Here is a 16,045-nt window from a genome sequence, read left to right as displayed (position 1 = left end):
TTTGAGCTGTGATCATGCCTATTATAATACTTGGAAATCATGTTTATTAATTACTGTGTATTTTGAGTCTCTTTCCTTCCAGCCAATAACAGCTCATCCTCCTCAAGATAAATGCTTCTCTGTGAATGAACTGTTTGTGCCTCTCTTCAAAGTGCTTCTTATCAATTGGCTATTTATTTACAGAAAACAGATTCAAATTCAAAATCCCCTTCAATATAGCCCCTGTCTTTCAGTAGTTTCACGGTAGGTGGCACCCTCACTGTACGGAACTAGCTGATTGGATACTTTAAACGTCACTCAAAATTTAGCTTACTCTCATTGGTCAGAATCCAAAACAATGATGTTTGTAGCCCCGCCCCCTCGCTTGCATCTCTGCTACCCCGCGGAAGTTGGTTTGTAGAGTAAGGTGAGGACGGGATGTTTATGTGAAAGAGTGTGAAACACGTCGACATTTTTCTGTAGTTTTACTGGACGGGTTGACATTTTGTTGCAGAAACAGAGGAACGGTAAGAAGTAGGTTTGGAAGGAATTATATTTCGCTCACTTTCGTGCAAGGAAAAAGGGGGGCAATCCGAAGTGAGCTAGCTAGCTAGTTAGCATCTGTATTTAGCTATCACTGTCTAAGTTAACTGTCAGTATAACTGAAATACAGTTTCTTGCATTGTGACGTTTTGTTAATATGATAATATAACGCTGGCACATTCAGTTATCGTCCTCACAAACTCATAAGTTAGCCGTATCTTTGTATACACCTGCATTGTTGAGCTAGCATCGTTACTGGTTCGTTTCTGGTGGCTTTAAAAGTATATATTTACATGATTGATAAGTGCTTTTGTGATAACACGCTAACGGATGTGTAATGTGTAACTATGTAGCGATATGGCCGATTAAAAGAGCCAAGCAGCAGCTCAGTGTATAGCGATACTGTCTCTGTGGTATCTGAAGCAAGACTGTTAAAAAGACCACACCATATGACTCGTAGTAAGGAGCTGGAGTTGTTGACATTTGAGCCGCAACGATTAGTCAGTTATTGATTATTCGACCGACAGAAAATTAATTGGCAACTGTTCTGATAATCAATCAATCGTTGAAGACATTTTTCAAGCAAATTGCCCAAAATGTGTTTTTTCCAGTTTCTCATATGTGAGCATATGCTGCTTTTTTTGGTCTTACATTATAGTTATTTCAATACGTTGGGGTTGGGATATGTTGGCTGGACAAAACTTGACATGTGATGAACCCACATGAGGCTCAAGAATATTGTTACAGGCTTTTCTCACTTTTTTAAATATTTTTTTGTACATCAAATGACTAATTGAGAACACAATCTACACATTATTCAGCAAAGTTGCAGCCCTAGTTGATATTGCCTGTCACAAACTGTGCTATAACTTCTGTTTTATTATTTTGGAGGCTCATGTGTTTTGTTTGCTGTCCTGTGTCCAGCCTGCTGGAGAAAAATGTTGGAGTGTGGCATGCTGGAGCAGGACAGACGGGCTCTTCGGAGGCGCTCTGCTACTCTCTGCAAAGAGCTGGTGGTGGATGCACTGCTCATTCAATCCTTACAGGCAGATGACATCCTAACTGAGAGCATGGCAGAGAGCATCATGGTATGTGAACACAGATAAATGGATGTCATTTCATTTAGGTTATAAGCAGTCTGACTATCAGTAGATGTTCAACTGAACTTATGTCTGATAGTGACACATTGAATGTTAGATACACCTGCTTGTCAATAGGTTGTTGCTGGGCTGCCAGCAACTTTGGTAAAGGTTATGGTCAAGTTAAGGGCCGTGAGTTAAACCTGTGCTTCCCAACCTAGGAGTCGGAACCTGTAATTGGTGCCATGGTACACCTGTGGGGTGAAAAGGTGATCCCAGGAAACCTTTTCAGATGTTTCATTTTAATATTATTAAAAAAATGCTCGATATGTTCACTTCTTTAGGCCTTTAAACATAGTTTCGATTTTACAACATCACTCTTTAGCTGAACTGCTTGCCATGTATGTCCAAACTAAAGACTCAACCTTAGATGAGGGGTCACAAGTAGATTTTAAGGGGTCACCAGCCACATAGGTTGGGATCCACTGGGTTATGCCCTTCAGAGAACTTGTGAAGTAAGAGGTTAATTTGGGATTAGTGAGTCTGAGGTTTAGTCTCACGCGGGTTGAGTCACATAAAGGCCAAAATAAAAGATTGCCTGCAACGAAGCCTTCAGTTTTGAAACACTGTCATATAAATGCATGGGTGGCTCCTGGGCTGACTTTACTAGTTAACACCTGAGATGCCAACTTTATCAACCAGTGTCTGGTTAAAAGCATGCTGTTTCATTGTAAGACAGATTCTGGTAATGCTCAATTGTAGAGAGTGTACAGTGGGCAGTGGTTGAGGTGTGAGAATACTAAATCAAATTTACTATTAGATTTATATGTTGCCAATAGTGTTTATTTTTCTGATCTCCACTCTAGGCTGAGCAAACATCTCAGAAACGAAGCTGGCGCTTACTACTACTCTTACCAAAGCGTGGGCCCAGAGCCTTTAGCAGCTTCCTCTCAGCTCTGCGAGAAACCGAGCAGCAGCACCTGTGTGACCTGCTCACACAATCGCCAGAAAAAGATGGCACACCTGTAGAGGTGAGTGTGCAGTTTGTCAAACATCACCACACACACAACACGAAGCTACAGTTTACACAGCAGATTATTACCAGACTTAGTGCAGCTCTTAGTCTGTTTTCTGCTCACAGCGCATTCGGCCTGAGGAAGAGCCAGAGGGAATTGCAGGGCGACAAGTCATGCAGACAACTGAAAAGAAGAGAGAGGTGAGAAGGGTGTTTATAATCCTTCAAACAGGATTACCTTAGTCATTGTCACTATTGACATTTCACAAGACTTACACATAACAAAAGGTAACGTCCGGAGAACTTTGTATCATTGAATATGTCTTATTATCATAATTGTCAGTTCAGTTGTAGATGCTCACATTTCAAAGATAAAGTGACACATATGTGATAATAGTGTGCTCCAGTTAAATGGTCTTCTGCAGACATCCTCAGTAGACAGAGAAGAAGAGAGTGAGGTGAGCAGCACCTCATCGTGTCCAGTCCAAGCTTCAGATAGCTCCCTGCGCTCAGAGTCACCATTCAGAGGATGGGTGCCAGTCAGGGAGGAAGACAGGAAGACAGAGAGACAGAGGCTGAAGAAAGGAGGAAGACATAAGCAGACAGATGTGAGAGTCTCAACCCACATCCATCTTACGTTAGACATCCAGATGGCAGGTTCCCTAATAGTTAAGTTAGGAGTGCAGTTGTGGTTTTCCCCACAACAAACAACAGCTGCTGCCACAGCACAGAACAAGATCCGTCATTATCTGTCTTTGTGTTAAGCAGCTGATGTTTTGTCATTAATGATTCATGCATGATTTTGAATTTCAGAGGTTTTCAGACTCTCCTCTTCCGCTTCCCACTCAAGAAGGAATTGCTGCCAAGAGAGCGAGGACACATGGTGAGTGGTGTTGCAGTGTGGCCTGCATTCAGGTTAGAATAGGTTTCTCTGTGTCCCGTGTTGTTGTCAATGTTTTTCTGTTTCCGTGGGGATAAGGGGTGGTGTCTGTAGAATCTGTTGTCTAGTTTAAATAGACAGGTAATTAGATAAACTTCAGCACAAAAACATTTTGTAGCCAGCAGCTTGAGAGAATTCAGTCTATGTGAACTGTTTGTTATATAATCTTATCACCGAGAGACGTGTAGGAGTGTGGTTGCTCTAGCATTCAGCTGCTGTCTGTACCTACAGGCGCCACGCCCCAAGAGTGACTCATTCACAGCATTGTAGTACAAAGTTTGTTGTCACATAGCTGCCAGCGGGAGCACTCAGTGATGTGAAAGCTTGGCATCAGCAGTTTAACTCGTAACAAGCTGAGCTTAACATTGTGACCTTGTGTGCCTGTGTTTGTGTGTGCAGCAGAATCCATGGAGTACAGTCTGGATGCAGACAGTCCCATCAACAGTCCTGTGCTCCCGTGCACTCCTGACTTTTACCTCTCTCACTGCCAGCAGGTAAAACACTTCTCTTCACCAGGTCAGCTCAACAGTAACGCACTTGGTTATGTTTTACCTTTTGAGAATTATTTGTCTTCAGTATCTGGTTATGAGTCAAGATAGAGCACTAAATGATTTGTAATTGATTTGTAAAAGTCATCATAGAATAATGTAACATATACAGGCAGGATGTTAAAGCCTTTAAGGCCCAAACACACCAAACTGACATCAAAGAATTAGCAGACAACAAAGACCAAATGTTGCATTGCCTCAAATCGCCTGTGTCTCGGCCAAAAAGTTGCCCTTGAGCACACCGCAAAGACTACAGCCAGCAGCCAACTAGCATGTACATTTTGCGCCTGTGTGAGAGGAAATATGTCTCCATACCAGCAAGCAGCACTAGTCTATATTCATCATTCAAAAAGGGAAACCAGACGGCCGACAGGACACATTCAAGACACTAGATAGCGAGTTAGCACATTAACAATACAACCCAATGCTGACAGAACAAATAATATTTATGGTGCACTGGTGAAAAATTACACAAACAATTCCAAACTGTTTCTGGAAAAGAGCTCTATGGCTAAAAATATTAGCATACCTAATGTAACAAGTTTGTTTTGGTCTCAAGCCCTCTTAAATTAAGCAGGGTTTTTGCTTCTGTCACCTCCGTTTGTTGCTCGTGAACAGAGCTGAACTAACAATCACAGTGATTTCTCTCACTCATGGGCTCCACCAGCGAATCAACAGGCTAAATTGGATTAAAAAAAACAGCCGACAGAGGCTGACTAGTACCAACGGTGTGGGACACGCTGCAAAAACAAGGGCGACAGACCTTCACAGGTGGACCGTAATTGCCTGACAGCCGTCTGTCAGCTTTGTGTGTCAGGGCCTTATAATAACATGATTTGTTGTTGATAATGACTTTAGTTCTTCTTTTATCTCAGACGTGTTAGGATGTTACATACCTTGACATGTTTTGGCGGAAACTTCCGCCTTCCTCAGAAGTGTCACTTGGTGGTGGTTGTGACGCGTCTTTATCAGCTGATCTGATAGTTCAATGGTGTTCATTATGTCTTCTGTTTCTGATAATGACTTTAGTTGATCTTTTATCTCAGACATGTGTTAGGATGTTACATACCTTGTCATGTTTCAGCGGAATCTTCTGCCTTCCTCAGAAGTGTCAACCACCACCAAGTGACGCAGCTGATTTGTTGTTGCAAATTATTCTGGATTTTGGACTCATTGATCCCATATTTCACTTTTCATTTCTTTACCACACTTTTTTGTTTTTCTCTCTTACTTCCCACACTCCAGTCTTACAGAATGAATTCATCCCCTCGTGGTTTTGCTTTGGTGATCAGTAACGTGACCTTCGATCCTTGTGCTGCACCTGACCTTGACCCAAGGAAGGGAGGTGAGGTGGATGACGAGGTCCTCAGGAAGGTCTTCACAGAGCTGGACTACCTGGTTACAGTCCACAGAGACCTCACTGCTCAGGTAACACACACAGACGCACTTGATTTGTTGACAAAGCTAGAAAAGGGAAGTTGTTAAAGGGAGAGGAACAACCTTTTGACCTTGAATCATTTCCAGAAAGTCACTTAGTTATTGTTCGTCAGAAAGGTGCTCTCATGTAAGATTTGTTTGGCAGGTTTATTTGACTCATTTCCTGTTTTCAATGCTGTTCAGTTTTGCGGTGTTATCACAAAGCAAACACACTTTACATTTTAGTCATTTAGCTTGTTCTAACAAACTTGGCGCGAGTAAGCATGTTGGCTGTGAGTGTCTTGTTCAAAGACACTTGAAAGGACACTTTGCAAAGCACAGGTTTTGGCTGTGGGAGTGGGGAGACCTTGACTTTCAATAGATTTACCTCTTAAACTCAGTGATCTATGTAACATGATTGCCTTACCAACGTGTTCAGTATTTAAAAAGCAACAACGTGTTACAACCGCAGTTTTCCTGATTCCTTATATTTTTGTGTAGGGTATGAGGACATGCATTGAGACCTTTTGCCGTCGGCCAGACCACCGGACAGTGGACAGCTGTGTGGTGTGTCTACTCTCCCACGGAGTGGAAGGAGCTATATATGGTACAGACGGACAGCTGCTGCAGGTGTGTTTGTTTGGTGTTTTTCCAAGTTTATATGTATGATGTCATTCAGAGGTAACAATGCAGACTGTTTTCAGACATGTAACTTTGTCACTTTTGTCAATTTCAGCTGGATTGGGTGTTTGAGTCCTTCGACAATGCACACTGTCCCCTGCTACAGAACAAGCCAAAGATGTTTTTTATCCAGGCCTGCAGAGGAGGTAAGGCTCTCTATCTTATTCTGTATGCTCCTCTGTCATCATTCATTTTATTGACATGCCATGTAATCAGGAAAATCTATGTTTCTATACGTAGTAGAGGTGTAACACAACACAGAAGTCACAGTTCAATGTGAGTTGGGTTCAGCAGGGAAAAAGCATACATAAAGGTACACTTCTTTACATTTATTTTGAACAAACAGTAGAACGAGTGTGAAAGGCAGACAAAGTCCTCCTCCTGGGGACTTTCAAGCCTCTGTTTTACAAACACTTTCCCAAAAGGCAGCAGGTCACAATAGACTTAAAATCTGAAAAGCATCTCTTATAATATGAAATTGAAAATGAAACTGCTTGAAAACAGCAGAGATAAGGCATTTGGCTCCGATTTGCTTTTTCCTCGTCTTGGGGATCAACACATCTGGGTGATGCTGTCAAATGAACATAAGCTTGTTAGAGGTATTTTTGTTCACACACCCTACAACGGTGGAGTAACGCCGACACATCATCCTTGTCTTTATACACAACTTTCTCTCCATTGCTGTTGTAGCATAACAGGAACCCACAGGCAGGCCTTCCAGCTCTGGCGTTTCATTTACACTCGCCATATTGTGACTGATGCACACGCCAATCAGCTTGTTGTGCTAACTTCAGCAGATGCTGCTAACAGCGTACAAGTTAAAGTTTCTGGGCGGAACTTGCACTTGTGAACTTGGTTCCACATTATGTGCATCAATCTACATACAGGTTGCCAAAACAAGTTTCCTTTACTGGGTGTTTTGGGTCACCTGAGCTCACCCATCCATCAATCCTGACATCCAGGAGGATCTCAGAGCCTTCACATGAGAAGAACACAGTCGAGATGGTCCATGTCTCTGCTGAGGCTGCCTTGTATTTGTTAGTTTTTGTGCATGTGCAATTGTGAGGAGACCCATAAGAGATCGTGATAGACAAATATAAAGACACACAGTGCGTGTTATGACTACCTCTGTTAAACTGGTTGGATCCCTGCAATATAATAAGACCTCTTATATAAGAGAAATAATAAGAGAAAAGTCAGCAGCCAGCCTGTCCCTCCACATGTCCAGATGGTGTCTACTGTCAATTTCCTGGCCACAGGGACAGTCAAGCTGGGTGACAGCCACACAGCTATCAATCAGCCACTCAGCTCCAGATGCTGTGAATTGTGTCATAATACATCATATTTCAATGTTCTGTTGTAGGCTTCAGTAAATCGTAATACAAAAACAATAATAATCCAGAAATGTAATTAATCTGCAACTTAACCAGTCTCATAGCTAATTAGTCTGTGTCTGTGATTGAGGCTGTGGTCTGACGATGTGGCTGATGACACCCCTGACAAATCCTCAGACCCCTCCAGAGCAATCCTAATTACTGTCACACACTCCCCCGCTCCACCACAGAGCCAACCACAGGTGTGCTGGTGAAAGGCCATTAGATGTGGTTGGCCACTGCTGAATAGCTTCAATGAAAACAAATAATAATAATTGTGTTCAGGGTTCCACTGGTTATGAAAATGACAGTAATGTGGAGGCTGTTTTATGTTGCAGAAGCTAAGGCACTTTTATTGTAAACCAAAGATCATGCACAATAAGTTGGTTGTCAGTTTTTGGTTTATCACAGAGTTGCACAATAACAGTGTGGGTCCATGAGTTCGACATTGATTAGCAAACGGCTTTGTCTTGGATTTGCTCAGAAGTCATGCAGTGTTTTTGCAAGGGTTGTAGTCAAGGCCAATTAAGTTGAGTCTGCGACAAGTCTAAGTCGGACCATTTTTGATACCCAGACTGAAACCAAATGAGAGTTGAGAGCAAGTGAAGACAGATAAAATTTAAGAGCGAGATAAGGCAGAGTCAAAACACCCACAAAACCAATGCAAATATGTGATAATAAAAAAACATGTCAAGACCAAAATCATATTTGAGTACTTTTTTACGGCAAAAACGTAAAAAAAACCCCAAATGGTTAGACATTTGCATAATTGAAACATTCTTGTCTTCCAGAGGAAATGGACTGTGGAGTGGAGCAGATAGATGGGCCAGCAAGGACCTGCTCGCCAGGCTGTGAACAGCGGGATGCTGGGAGGGAAGGACAGGGGGATGCGAACTCCAGACACAGAGGGGACACGGGGAGGCCCAGGATTAAACTGCCCCAGCGGTCGGACATGATCTGTGGCTTTGCGTCACTTAAAGGTCAGAAAATTTGTAAGTTTGCCCCTTTTGTTATTCTTGGGTGGATTCATGTGTGAACTGTGCAACTGTGATAATGAGGTATAAAGAGACAATAATGTATTGGGAAATAAAGAGGCAGTTTAGATGTGCAGTAATCCGTGCAATGAAAAGAGAATTTGTCTGGAGGTAGCAAAATAACCAACGAAAAAAACACTGTGTGGACTGTCCTTTTCCTCTGTTGATTTTGTCCTGCATCTGTATCCAACTGCAGTATAATGAGCATTTTCTAGCAGCCTGCACAGAGACTAACTGCAACCAGACCACTATATGAGGATACTGGTGGCTTTAAAGGGGAACTCCCTTGATTTTACACATCAAAGCCTGTTTACAGGTCAGGGAAAGTACTACTGCATTTGTGGAAAACCTATAAAGCCTTTTGTACCTGCAGGGGGAGCTGCAATAATAAGTTGCCTCAAAATCAGCTTGGGGCTGAAAAATATAGGTTTTAATATAAAAAATCTTGGGAGTGTAAAATTAAATAGAGCTGCTAACTTTCCTTTTTTTTTCTTCCCTGCCTGTGTGTCCTTAAATTTGAAAGTCTTTGCGGGTCTGTGAATGCAGCGCAGGCAGAGCACAGCACACTGAACGGTTAAGTTTCACTTTCACTGTGCCTAATGTGGCAGATGTCTTAATCGTGGCGGGCCACGGTAAATAAATGAATGTGTGGGAAACCATGCAGAAACCATAAGGAATGTCCTGATCAAGTTTTGATCCTTTGATCTTAGATATTCAGTGTTGAGTATCATCTGATACCATGATCCCGATCCTGTTTTCCTAGATAATACAGCTGCACAGTGCACACTTCAAGTACTTAAAACTTATTGAAATCAATCCAAAGTAAAGCCTTTGTTTTAAAATTGAATTGCTCTGCAATGCCTTAAGAAAGAAGTGCCTGCTTCCAAGCTTTCGTATTGTTTTTTATGTACTTATTTTTATAAATAATGTATAAAATAACAAACCCTTTCTTAAATCTTTTTGGCCTTGTTGCTGGCTTGAGGGAATTTTTCTCTCCCTTTGTTGCTTTGGTGCAGCCTTGTCTGAGTTAGCCTACCCAAATAAAAAGTATTGCGTTGAGCGTTTATTGTCATCGTTCGTACATCTTTTGCAGGGATTAGGCTACACTAATAAGTTACTCTTATAGGCTTTTTGCTCGCAGGGCTTTTGTTGTGCTTGCAGTGATGTGATGATTGTAGTTGTCTCCGTCTCTGCACCAATGTCTGCCTCTCCTCCGTCCATGGTGAAACACTATGGGCCAAAGATAACAGCCGAACGCAAGAGACTCTTATACTGAGCAGAAATGAAACGTGTGCTCATAACTTTGATAAATAACATAAATAAACAAGTGTGTGGTGTATCGCCAGGGGCGGGGCTCAGCCCTGCTCTTAAACACACATAGGAGATCAGCAGAGTGGGGGAGAGATTGCTCTGCAAGAATGCTTCGGGAGTAAAACCACCTCTGTGACAGCTGACGTAAATAAAGATTTGGATCAAGCTGTGTAGCTCAATATAGTTGATTCCAGTCAGTCAAAAAAATGCCTTGATTGGCCCCATTACCACTCTTTAAGACTAGATTGCTAGACACCACCTTAGCTCTGTCTCCCTGCGTCGAAACTTGATGTATTAAGCCTTTTTTGTTTGATGTCTCTCTCCTCAAGGCACAGCAGCCATGCGGAACACCAAGAGAGGATCCTGGTACATCCAGGAACTCAACACCACACTGCGTCTCCACGCCAGAGACATGCACCTTGCAGACATCATGGTGCAGGTAGGCATTAGTGTCCTACACCTACATATACTGCATGCACAGTGTAGAATATGTCTTTTGTTTGGTAAACTTCTAAGACATCACTGTTTTCTCTTGTCGATCTCCAGGTCAATGGGAAAATTAAGGAGCGTGAGGGTTACGCTCCTGGCACTGCCCACCATCGCTGCAAAGAGATGTCGGAGTTCACCAGCTCGTTGTGCAAAGACCTCTACCTTTTCCCCAAGTACCAGCCCCAGTATTGACATGCAAATATGCACAAAGACCGATCAACACACACACACAGGACCATTCCCCGCAGCGAAACCTCTCAATAAGTTCACACAACGGCTCATTCCACTCCAATTACTGCCACACACTCACACACATTCCTCTGGTACCACTTCACGTCCAAACAGAGGATTTATTCATTCATATTTTCTGTGTAAATACTGCCTCCTCAGACATGCACAAACACACGCACGTGCATACACACAAACACAAATCTTGGAAAGGAAAAAAGGAGCAAGCTTACTTTAATCTACATGTACTCTGAAATGGGCGTATTAGCGTACAACCTACTCATGTATCTGTGTCTATGCCAGTTAGAGGGTTTAGTTGATAATCCTTTTTAGTCGAAGACAGAATCGTATTTTGTTTTCTTACCGCACAGCTACTTTGAGGTTCCACTTTCTCTTTTTAAGATGTATTTTGTACACAGATCTATTTTTGTGGCTTTATTTTGTATGAAAATTGTTTTTATAAGGATTTTTAAGCTCATTCTCTTCTTATTTGTATATAATGTCTGTTGTAAGTTGTGAACATTTCTTGTTTTTAGTGTGGCGACAGGCAGGGGGCAGCACAGCAGAGACAAATGCATTTCATATCTCTCTTTCGTCAACATTACATATATTTCCAGCTCAAAATGATCTTTACTGTCATGATTTCAGACAGCTATTACTCTAGGTGTAGTCAGCTACAGCGATGATTAAATGATAAAGTCTCTGCAGGAGGTTTTAACCTGGTCTCGTTAGAGAAGTGTTTTTCTCACATAGTTTGCCTTATGAAGAAGAACAGAACCTACAGGGCAGCTTTGAAACAAGACCTTGAATGGTTTCATTTATTTTTTCGCTCTCCTTTGTGGACGTTCAATCAGGAAAATTCAGCTTTTCAACCTTGAATTTTTATAAAGTGCACCCACTGCTAATTTCACTCCATATTAGCTGTGTTACATCAGATCTGTGTCCCTGTCAGGGTGGTGGGCCGCCAGGGGAATGTGGTGCTACTTGTGGGGTCTTACACCTACAGTGTGAACTCTGACCTTTATGCTAATTCTGACTCCTTACAGTGTTTCTCCCTGTGCGGGAGCTGCACATGTAGTTAGTCGCCCTACTGTTTTTTGTGTGTTTTTGTACTGTATGTGATACAGTAAGGATGTATTTTGTCTTCCATAAACAATATGCAGTTTTCTACAGCAGCCTGTGCCATGTGATGATGATCTATTAGATGAATTTATGACCGTGGAGCTCTCAGAGTGTATTGTATATCTCTTTGGCAACCCCCCTCATAGAGAAATCCAAGGCTTTGGCAGCATTGATGTTTCCAGGAAAAGCCCTGATCAGGCAAAGTGTGTTTTGTTACAACAGTGTTGTAGTGAAGAAAACAGAGTATATGGTCGAAACAGTATTGATTGTTAACAGAGATGCTTTCAAGCTGTGTGTGTGAGGTGCTCGGGGGAGAGTATACCCTGGTCTGGAAGGCACTCGCCCTTCTTATCCTTTGTGTTACAGTAATTATAAAAATGACACGTTGGAGTAGTATAAAAGGGTAGCTCTCCTGCTGGGTGAGACGTTTTGAAGGTTGATATTTGCTGCCAAGCTCGGCTGAGGTGCAGTGATGGGGGGGAGCTGGGAGAGATTTTATTTCTGTCAACACCAATGACTGCCAAATGTTCTATACAATAAACAGGCCGTGGTTTTTAAACAAGACAAACTGTTGTTTATTTCCTACACACGAGTGTATCTGCATCTCTTGTGACTGTGTGTATGTGCACATATGTTTGAGTTGAACCCTCCACCGTGAGTGCAAGGCCTCTGCACGAATGTACACTCCTGTGCATGCTTCACTTTATTTGATCCTCCTTGTTGCTGTGTTTGTGTGTGTTGTCCCCGACCTCTCCTCTCTGTTCTCAGGTATAGTATAACTTGCTCCCCACTATTCCGCTGCGCTCAGGTCTCTCCATGCTGTGACTGGGACGTATGTATCTCTCACTCCGCCCGCCGCCCAGTGATAATGTTCTTCATGTATCAGATAGAGGCCCAGCCAGCTGTCCACAGTCATTCTCCCTTGACACACGCACACACATACACACACACAGCGGTCAGAGTAACAGATTTCTCGCTGGCCTCCGGTGTAGCTGTGAGATTAGGCTGTTATGCGCTGGCGTGTGGACCACAAAGCGAGGCGGGGTTAAGGGGGATCTGTGTGTGTCTGTGTGTCTTTGTGGTTGTCATAATGGCCGCCGGTCTCATCAGCCTGAGAGGAGGAACCAGAGGACGAGTTAGTTTAGATTAACTTGTCTGAGTGGGATGTTGTCTCCACGGGGGTGCCGAGCAGTGGCGGTCTACCCTGATGGCCTGTGGGCTTTTCAGCTTTTAGCGAATGAGGTGCAGCACATATGCACTTAGCTCTCTTCCTGTATTAGCTCCTCTAGATATCTGAACCTGATGGAAAGGTTAAGCAGTAAAGAGATTACCTTTGCCGAGCTCTACAGCGTTTTTGGGGTGTGTTTTTTTTTTTCTGCCGTGGGAGGGTGCAGTCAGGGTGATTTTTTTATCCCGAGGGAGGACTGCTATAGCATGTGAATGTTAGGGATTGCCTTGCATCATTGGCTGATTAGGTGTGAGCTGTCATAGGGGTGTCGTGTGCACCTTCCTGCTCACGTTGCAGGGGCAGCCCTATGGGGGGTGCCCTTCCAACCCCCACCAACCCCTGTCCAAACAAGAACAGTCCATCCACACACACACACCTAATGGCCGCCTGGCAGGGAGGGTGCTGCTAAGGGCAACAAGTTGTGTGTGCGCGCGTGTGTGTGTGTGTGTGTTATTAGGTGTCTGCAGTTCTAATAAAGGAAAGCGCTGCGTCCTTCACTGCCTCATCAGATGGCTGTGCTCTGCTTTGTCCGTGTGTCCGTCAGGTCTGCAGTGGAGCTGGATGGCTTGCAGCCTCTGGATCATCTGGAGAAGAGCACGTTCGGGAAGGAAGTCATCTGCGTTTTTTGACTTTGTCTATGTAACGAGCGTGTTTGAGAATGAGTTTGTAGCAGAGTGAAATACTTTGGAAGATGTTTGTTTGTTTATTTGACCTGGTGTAAAGTGTGTGTGTATATATATCTATATAAGAGAGAGAGAGAGAGAGAGAGAGAGAGAGAGAGAGAGAGAGAGAGTGTGTGTGTGTATGGTGTTGCCCATGCCATTGGAAATGCTGGGGTGTCCAGCGAGGTTATTTTTGGATCAGTGACAGCGTGTCAATGGCTGCAGATGCGTCGCAAAGGAAGGCTCTGAGATACCAACAGACCCTGGTAGGTCTTTCCCAACTCTTCCTCTACCTGCCTGCCTGTCTGCTGTCTTTAAAATGTCNTATGGTGTTGCCCATGCCATTGGAAATGCTGGGGTGTCCAGCGAGGTTATTTTTGGATCAGTGACAGCGTGTCAATGGCTGCAGATGCGTCGCAAAGGAAGGCTCTGAGATACCAACAGACCCTGGTAGGTCTTTCCCAACTCTTCCTCTACCTGCCTGCCTGTCTGCTGTCTTTAAAATGTCTTCCTTTCCCCCTCATGTCATGCCGATCCACCTGCTCCTCCCTCATCTCTCCATCTACCCACCTGTCGTTTAGTCTTTTCCAACCATCCTCTGCTGTTCCTCACTCACTTTCTTTAGTTACTTCACCTCTAACTTTCAATACGTCTACAATGACATCCTGCTCATTTGTTTTCCTCTGCGTGCTGCCTCCTTCCTCGTCCACCGGCAGTGCTCTCCTGTCGTTCATGCTTCCGTACTGTGTTGCATAAACTTCTCACAATGCCCTTCTCTCGAATCAATACTCCTCATCTCAGCCATTTTCCTCCTCTTCCTCCTCCTACGCTCTCTTTACTTCTTGAGCGAGATCTGCTGCAACTTAAAGTCAAGCTTATTTGTGCAGCCCTCAAACACATTCACAGTCTCCGCTGGTTTCACACCGCCCACGCTACGAAACACTGAGTGAAGGCGATAAATGGAAAGTCATCCCTGTGAAGAATCAAGGATTTTGTTATTTATTTGGATTTCAATCTCTCGCTTGATCTCTTGCATTTGATTGTTGTAGTTGTTTTTTGCATTGCACAGATTCTATCTCCTTCCTTTGCAAACTCATCTGTCTTCTTGTATCTGCCTCCTCAAGCTGCAGCCTTGTAAAGTCATTGCTGTTTTCATGTGTTGGTGGATATAAATACCTGTATACAGGAAACCTGAGCAGACAGGTTAGATGTACGTGTTGAGATGAAGTCATTAAGTCACGATATCCTCTGGTTCATCTGTTTAAATGCTCATCCAGGATGATGGTCATTCCTCCCAGGAGCATCATGTCTGCCACTGACTCGTATCCAATCCCACCTGCTCTGTGGACATAAATGACTCGCAGCATCAGATCATTTTTTTAGAAACTGACTTAAAGCATTGTGTTAACCTTTTTTGTTTTTAAAGGTAATTTTCTGAGTTGAATGTGAATTATAAGACAAGAGGATGACAGATACATGAGCAACTGAGGTTAGAGCAGCTGGGGTGTGTTTGTGTGTAAGTGCTGCCTGACAGGAGGCGAGGAGGAGCAGTGACAGTGTCAGTGTTCCTCTCTTCCTTCTTCTCTTCCTCTTCTCCTCCGAGACGATGGACGATTGCCCACAGCAAATCTCTTAACTATTTCCCGGCCCTTGTGGAGCCCCTCGGGGGCCCACAGGTCAGATAAAAATAAGAAATCTCAATTAATCACACTATTTACAAGCTTAATGTCGCTCTGAGAAGGCTCACATCTCCAAGGTGTGAAAGCTGTGATTGTATGTGTGTGTGTGTGAGAGAGAGAGAGGAAATTAGAGCCTTGAAGGATTGGAGGAGTTTATGTGTAGAGCTGTTAATAGATCATCCTAATATGATTTATTTATTGATCAGCAGCAGGATGTGCCTGAGTATATTTTCAGATTGATGGTTTAGCCGGTTAAATCTTCACAGATGGACACTGATGCTGCGAGGTTACAACAGACGTCTGTGTATTCAGTGTTAAGGTTTAAACTGGGTTACATTAGATTAAAATGTGGAGGTGTTTCAGATGTTAAGGTCAGATATAACTTGTTTCAACTGCATTTAAATTACTATGTTTCAACTCATGGTAAGGGCCTTCATTATACATTACAGGACTGCACCATTACACGTGATTGTATAACTGATTAAATTAAGTAAGTAAAAATGAGAAAGAAATAACAAAAGTTGGGTTAAGACACTTTATTTTAGGCATATTTCCTGGAAAGAGTGATGTAATTTCATACTAATAACAGGGAAATAGGAAAGGAGTTTAATTGTTTTTTTGTCTGCCTGACCTGCTCTGCGCTGACTAAAAGAAGGTTACGCTGGTAAACTACCATACCGATTTAACACTGCCTCATTTTCTCGTAAGGTAGCACAAT

General features: G+C 43.1%; 1 protein-coding gene across 13 annotated transcripts; it reads left to right on the top strand.

Moving 5' to 3' along the window:
* The first annotated feature begins 359 nt into the window (after positions 1–359).
* casp2 (caspase 2, apoptosis-related cysteine peptidase) lies at positions 360–12,314 on the top strand. Of its 13 annotated transcripts, none has more exons than XM_050047410.1 (13): positions 360–406; positions 1,447–1,610; positions 2,468–2,632; positions 2,725–2,817; positions 3,042–3,224; positions 3,430–3,499; positions 3,956–4,050; positions 5,350–5,532; positions 6,022–6,150; positions 6,257–6,347; positions 8,366–8,566; positions 10,249–10,358; positions 10,466–12,314. In XM_050047410.1, exons 2-13 carry the CDS (start codon positions 1,461–1,463, stop codon positions 10,598–10,600), a joined length of 1,605 nt encoding a protein of 534 aa, XP_049903367.1. In that variant the 5' UTR covers positions 360–406; positions 1,447–1,460; the 3' UTR covers positions 10,601–12,314. The 13 variants fall into 13 exon arrangements, with proteins under 13 accessions (XP_049903367.1, XP_049903371.1, XP_049903370.1 ...); XM_050047414.1 differs by having other exon boundaries at positions 371–506; positions 2,743–2,817; XM_050047413.1 differs by having other exon boundaries at positions 371–506; positions 3,959–4,050; positions 8,366–8,554.
* The last annotated feature ends 3,731 nt before the right edge of the window (positions 12,315–16,045 follow it).

The sequence above is a fragment of the Epinephelus moara genome, chromosome 6 (assembly GCF_006386435.1).
Source record: "Epinephelus moara isolate mb chromosome 6, YSFRI_EMoa_1.0, whole genome shotgun sequence".
In the NCBI taxonomy this organism is placed as follows: Eukaryota; Metazoa; Chordata; class Actinopteri; order Perciformes; family Serranidae; genus Epinephelus; species Epinephelus moara.
This window is presented reverse-complemented; position numbering and strand designations above follow the sequence as displayed.